This window comes from Micropterus salmoides, unplaced genomic scaffold, assembly GCF_014851395.1.
Source record: "Micropterus salmoides isolate LMB-PRFRI ecotype aquatic unplaced genomic scaffold, ASM1485139v1 Ms_hic_scaffold_10, whole genome shotgun sequence".
Lineage (NCBI taxonomy): Eukaryota > Metazoa > Chordata > Actinopteri > Centrarchiformes > Centrarchidae > Micropterus > Micropterus salmoides.
In genome coordinates, this window is record NW_024040041.1 from 34,222,764 (window position 1) to 34,229,550 (window position 6,787).

At 42.9% G+C, this 6,787-nt stretch overlaps 1 protein-coding gene across 1 annotated transcript; it reads right to left on the reverse strand.

Annotated features, from left to right (window-relative positions):
- Positions 1-1,256: 1,256 nt before the first annotated feature.
- Positions 1,257-5,302, reverse strand: LOC119895707 (keratin, type I cytoskeletal 13-like). The gene is made up of 7 exons (XM_038708984.1): positions 4,046-5,302; positions 3,030-3,112; positions 2,720-2,876; positions 2,480-2,641; positions 2,144-2,269; positions 1,838-2,061; positions 1,257-1,419 (listed from the first exon to the last, which is right to left on the reverse strand). The coding sequence occupies exons 1-7, from the start codon at positions 4,463-4,465 to the stop codon at positions 1,329-1,331; spliced, it is 1,263 nt and encodes a 420-aa protein (XP_038564912.1). The 5' UTR covers positions 4,466-5,302; the 3' UTR covers positions 1,257-1,328.
- Between the last annotated feature and the right edge of the window lie 1,485 nt (positions 5,303-6,787).

A 6,787-nucleotide genomic window follows, 5' to 3' on the forward strand; every position in this document is an offset into this window, starting at 1 on the left:
TATCAAATGTTGCGTTTTTCACGACTTGCTTGGATCCCGATCATCGCCGCTCTTGGCTATATTTATTATTATGATTATATTGCTTCTCTTTCTTATTGTTGTCACATACAGCTAATTACTTACTTTCTCTGATTACAAAGACACAGATTGTTCAGTTTCTAGATGATATTCTTTGAGACTTGACACCTATTGCTTATTGTTGTTATTTAGCCACATGGTCCCTGGCACCTATTTCCAGGAATGCCAAAAATAACATACCGAAAATAAATCAGTAATAACTCCTCAACTATTAGGCCTAGATGCATAATTCTGGTCTCCTTTGAAAGGTCCGAAGCTAAGGAATATAAATCAATTGTACATTAACATATTTATTTTACCATTTCAGACTAAATGGAGATGCAATAAAGACAAAATGTGATATTTTCATCCTTGCCTGGTAAAAAAAGCTTTATTTTAATGCAATAAACCATCAAAACCATCATATGGTAGATTATAATGCACCTGAATACTGTAAATTTGAAGAAAAGATATTACACAATCTATCAAAAATATAGCAGGCGAATGTCCATGTTTTGGCTATATTTATGGTTTATACTGTATGTTCACTTTTATTGAGAGTTATCTTCAAAACATTATTTCTCTCCATACAACCATGTTCCAAATAACATAAAGCTTCCAAAACATTGAAATATTGATAAAAACAGTCAATATTCCTGTGACCAAAAGCACTCCCGTGCTTTACAGGCCACAGCTTGAGAACAGAACATCCTACAAGGCTGTAAGTGCGCTCTTTCTCTTCGTATTGAAGAGACGAATCGATTGCTATCCTGCATGTCGGGTCGCCAGCAGAGGCCGATAAAGCCCGCCTCCGCCAAAGCAAACTATTCTTCTCTAATTCAATCTGACAACAGAAACGAAACTTATTGGCTCAGCCAACTTCACCAAGATGGTGGCCCGCCAAACAGTCTCTCTTGACACAAACGACTGGTGTTTTTGGACGGAAAACAGCTAGAACAGCGAAAATCGATCGGTCTGGTGCCAAGAGGTTATAACTTCCTGTGGAAATGTTTTGTCCCTGTGAAGATCTATAACTGATAACAATGTTACACAACATCTGCCATAAAAATATTAAGACTATATTCTGACTATATTCTATATATCCTGACTGAAAAAGACTTCTGTTCTCGTAGATAAAATCATTCCATCTGATGTGTGAGTGTGAAATAAAAGCACATGAACCACAGAAACAATGTCAGACTTCATTTTTATTGAAGAACCTCAGAGAGACTCAGTTCACAGCATCTGATTGGTCGGAGGTGTTTCCTGTTTTATTTGCTGCTGCTGGTCACCACATTTCCAGAGCTGTCCACTTCCTGCACTATGGTGATGACCTTGGTGGTCTTGGTGGTGGTGGAGGTGCTGCAGAAACACGGGATGGAAAATAATTGATTAGTTAATTTCTCTTTTTCTGTCTAAAGAGAGTTGAAAAGATTTTTAAAAATGCAATGTGTCAAATTTGATTTCGAATTAGCAAATGTTAGCATGCTAACACGCTAAATTAAGATTGTGAACATGGTAAACATTATACCTTTTAAACTTCAGCATGTTTGCTTGCTGCTGTTAGCATTTAGCTCTCAGAGCTGCTAGCATGGCTACAGACTCTGTTCCATCCCTTTCCCTCTTTTTCTGGTTGAGTTTCCAGAAAAGAGTCAAGAAGTAATCATCAAGTACAAGTGATGAACGTTGGTTAAAGATGGTTGTGAGTCTTTGTCCTCAAGTACTTGTTCAACATGTTTTTAAAGAGTTAACGGCTGTGAAAACTGTTTCCTCCACTCACCTGCCGCTGGCCTCTCCGTCCAGCAGCCTCCTGTACTCGGCGATCTCCATCTCCAGCCTGGTCTTGATGTCCAGCAGCATCTGGTACTCCTGGGACTGCCTCTCCAGCTCGGCCTTCAGCTGCGTCAGCTGATCCTCCAGCATGGTCACCTGGTTCTGGTAACCCGTCAGCTGCATGGTGTACCGGTTCTGAGTCTCATTCAGGGTGGCCTCCAACGACGCTTTCTGCAGGAGAGAGGAGCTGGATCAGTTTTATTGCCTCACAAAGACACTGGACATAAAAGATGTGATGAGACGTGATGTTCACCATGCTGAACTGGGACTGCAGCTCGATCTCCAGGCTCTGCAGCGTTCGTTTGACCTCTGTGATCTTGGATTTGGACGACTGGAGGGTTTCTGTGCTGATAGCGACTTCTTTGTGAAGGTCTTCTGTCTGTAGAGGAAACAGCACGTTAGTAACATGTTGACCTGATGATGGCGCTAGATGGAAAGTCTGAGGATCACCAAAGTTATTACAGTTCATCCTGAGGGGAGCATGAAGGTCTGAACCACATTTCATCACAATGTTTCAGTCTGAACTACAGGGGTGGACGGACAGACGTGAGTCCAAGAGTCTCTAGCGTGGCTAAAATCAGGTCCTTACCTTTGCATTGAACCACGCCTCCAGTTCTTTGCGGCTTTTGGTAACAGTGGCTTCGTAGTACTCCCTGACCTCCTCTATGACCTTATTGAGGTCCTCTGCTGGAGCCGCATCCACCTCCACGTTCACCTGACCGCCCATCTGAGCTTGCATCGCCAACAGCTCCTACAAGGTGACAGTGTTTAATGTCATTTAGCCATTTTATTTACCCCAAAACTCTTTTAGACCTGAAAGCCCACTGACCTCCTGGTGGTTCTTCTTGAGGAAGATCAGCTCCTCCTTCAGACCCTCGAGCTGCATCTCCAGGTCGGTCCGGGTCAGAGTCAGCTCGTCCAGGACCCTCTTCAGACCGGCGATGTCGGCCTCAACTGACTGACGCATGACCAGCTCGTTCTCGTACCTGAAAAACACAACAATTAGTTTAGGAAACTCACCTGAATGTTGACATGACTGGGAAGAACGAGATCACAAAAAGACATCTTCAATAGGATTATGTCATATTGCCGTTTTGACGCACGACTCGATTGGAGGAAACACACAGTCTCACACTCACTTGACTTTGAAGTCGTCCCTGGCCAAGTTGGCGTTGTCGATGGAGAGGACGAATGTGGCGTTTTTACAAGCAGCATCTTGGATCTGAGCGGGAAGGAAGAGAGAAACTGTGAACTACTGGCAGTTTGGCTAAAAGGCTTCAATAGACTGATTTGGCTGTTTTAAAGATGGAGCTCTGTGGGCATCAGGTGGCTCTAAAATTACAAACATTTTCTTCCCCAAAAGTAAGACAACTTAAAAAAACAACAACGTTAAAATTATAAAAACAAAGAAGTTATATTAACTTAAAACCTAAAAAATCCACCTAATTTCTGAATAATAACCTTTGCGGAAACTCTTCAGACAGGTGATGACCTTAGGCACCTCATCATCCTCTTGTTTTGGAAGTTAAACACATATTTATCAGTCTGGTGTTTGTGGTTCAGCTGTCTGATGTTGTTATATTACAAACTCACTAAGACTTTTAGGCTGAGATCAGGGGTAAATCAGCGTTCGATGTTGAATAAACAACATTGTACTGTTAAAATAAAGCAAGTAAGAGTTCAGCAAGTCAAACCCAGAGAAACTTCTGGCAAGCCACAAACCAAACTCTGTACAGATTTTTCATCCTTTTCGAAAATCACTAAAATGTATTAAAATAATATTAATAATTATCTTTACTAATTTAACATATTTTATCTCCTGTATCTCTTCCTGGTAAGATGCCTTAATCTGGATTTAATTTTGATCTCTCCAGCACAGTCCCTTTCTCTTTTTATCTATGTTTCATGTTGTGTTTGGTTTTAAGATTTTTATAAATACACTTTTAGGGTACTTTATACTTTTCTAAAAATATTACCAAAGACATGACCTCCTGACGTCACCTCTAACCCTGGTCAAATAATTTGATTGGTCGAACATGTTGAGGTGTGCCTGCAAACACATGCTGCCTGAGAGGCTAAATTCAGGGTAAAGCGGTCCCACTAGAATCTGCTCTTTTCTGCACAAACTGCAGATTTTCCGTCTTCCTGTTCTCACCTGGTCCTGCAGGTCTTTGATCTGGACGTTGAAGCTGCTGAAGTTGTGAGCCTCCGGCGCAGCTTTGCTCTCCAGGAACTTTCTGATCTTCAGCTCCAGCTCTGCGTTGGCCTTCTCCAGGCTGCGCACCTTCTCCAGGTAGGTGGCCAGGCGGGTGTTGAGGTTCTGCATGGTGGCCTTCTCGCTGACAGAGACGTCCATGGCGTCGCTCAGCTTGAAGGCACCGCCAGCACCAGTACCAGCACTGGAGGAGGAGGAGGAGGACATGGAGATACGGACTCCAGATCCTCCAGCTCCTCCGTACACGCTGCCGGCCCTCATGCTCCCCAGGCGGGACGAGGAGGACACAGAGGGGGCCATCATGACGGAGCTCCTCATGGGGGAGGACATGTAGCTGCTGCGGCTGGAGAAGGAGGTCATGGCTGAGGGTCGGCTGGTCGTCGGCTCTGAGCAGAGAGTGAAGAGCTGCTGGGATTTCGCCTGCTTTTATGTCTGAAAATGGGGGCGGTGTGGTAGGTCAGGTTGGGATGCCAAACATTCTGAGGCTGTTACATTATGGCCCCGGGGCCCTAAAGGGAACAGGTCTGAGCTGAAAATGAACTCCAGCTCTTTGGACCCGATGGTCTGGTCCTGTCAGTCCTCACAGAGCCCTGAGGACCAGACATCCAGTCCCACCACAAAAGCCTCACAGCTCCCAGGTCTACCCACAGGGAGATTCGAGGACAGCAGGAATGTTGGGAGGTTTAAAACCTGAAGTTAAAATGTTCCTTCATGGCTCGAGAAAACACTGCTTTCCCACTGAGGTCAAAACGTGTGATGATTTAGTTTGAAGGTGTTGGGAGCTAAAAAGGTTTGGAACGACAATGTTGGTTAAATAATAAAGAGCCGCAACATACAATAATAAGAAACTGTCTCAGCTGTTTCTAATTTGCTTTTAATAATTTTGCCAAAACCGACTGACAGCGGTGGAAGAACTGCTCAGATACTACAGTGTAGCATAAAATATACTTTTGTATTTAGTACTCATTAGGGCCCATGTCAGAATAATATTTTATCATTGGATTATAATCACTGATTCATTAAGGGGTCCATCATATTAATGTTGTAGCAGTCCCTCATTCATATGTATTTGTTGATATTTAATTTTCTTTTTTTAAAACATTCCTCTGGGTTGATTAGAGGATCATTCAGATCAGGGTGGGGACCGACTCTTCAACAGCGATTGACAGGAGTTTGTGATTTCCCTTGTGGTGTCCGAACGATAATGCTGCGATGATGTGTTGAGAAGAAATCCGCTTGACACTGTTCTTGATTATAAAAGTTTATTACATCAAGGAGTTCAGCATCAATTACAAGCTCTGCAGCAGCTTGGAGAGTGACCCAGCCCGATGGCCACTCTGTCTCTCTGTACATTGAACACAGCTTATATAGGACATGTTTAGGTCTCTGCTAAATACCATATAAGGGCACAGTCCCTTCATACACACTAACCTCTACTCCCCCTACCACTGGGTCAGAGGTCAAATTTCATAGAAGGGTTCACTCTTTGCACACCCATCAATCATTACTTCCCCTTAAGGGTTCACTGTGCCTCTGTCCAGCTCTGAGTCAGGGGTCAAGTTCTATAGGAGGGTTCACTGTCCCCATAAGGGTTCACTGTCCCCAGCTACAGAGCATTATGTTAAACTGTAATGGTCAAATGCACATATGTTATATACCACACCCTCTTGGCCAATCAGGGTGTGACAAAGCCCATTTTTGAAGGCATCAGAGAGGTGGGGAACTGCACACTCAGGGCTTTATGATCTGTCCTCTATTTGGTGCAGAACTCACTTTATCAGACGTAATGTGCTTATCAAGTCTCTTAATTGCATCTACGTTTCCCTCACTTGAGTCTTAGTCCCTCCCAACTGGGATAAATGAGAGATGCAAGGAGAAAAGGATCTGTTGTGTCAGCACACGTGTGCACTGCGCTGATACCAATAAAGCCTCACATTTATCAGTGCAGAGCCGCATGTTTTCTCTCTGTAGCTGTTACCTGTTTAGAAAACACCTGCACATGAAGAAGAACCTGCATTCTGTATTTTTACTGTGTCCTGCTCAGAGGGGCAGAGTCAGTTCGATTCACAGAATGCCTTTATATGTATTATTTATTGATATCTACATCTGGAATGATTGATATTCTGACTGTGACTTCATCATTAAATAACCCAGAAAATGGTAATGGTGTGTTCTGAACATTGGGAATGATGTATTTGGCCTCACGTTACTGAATGGAACTGACGATAAATTAAGTAATTTATTAAGTAAATTAATGTTCCTTACTGACAGATTCTCCAACTTTGATTATCTCCTTATTAAAAAAAGTCGGGAAACATCTTTCTAATCAAGGGCGTCACTTTGTGTTGAAGAGTGGTGGGGACATAACGTCTGAGATAGGGGTGTGATTAAAAGACTATGGTCACGAGAACAAGACAATGAATAGAAGATATATAAAAGAAGATATTTTCACAGCATTTTGAAGAAATACTTGATGATGAAATCTATGGGGTCTGGGGGTCTGGGAGTCCTCCACCAGAAGATTTTGAGCATTAACTCTTAATCTCCATTCTGGAGACATTTTTCTGCACCAATTTATGGAAGGGAAGGGAAAGGGAAACAAAATTAAGGTGATAAGTGACAATTCAAAACATCACTGCAGATCCATCTCACCCTGGACACAACCTGTTCCAGCTTCTCCCC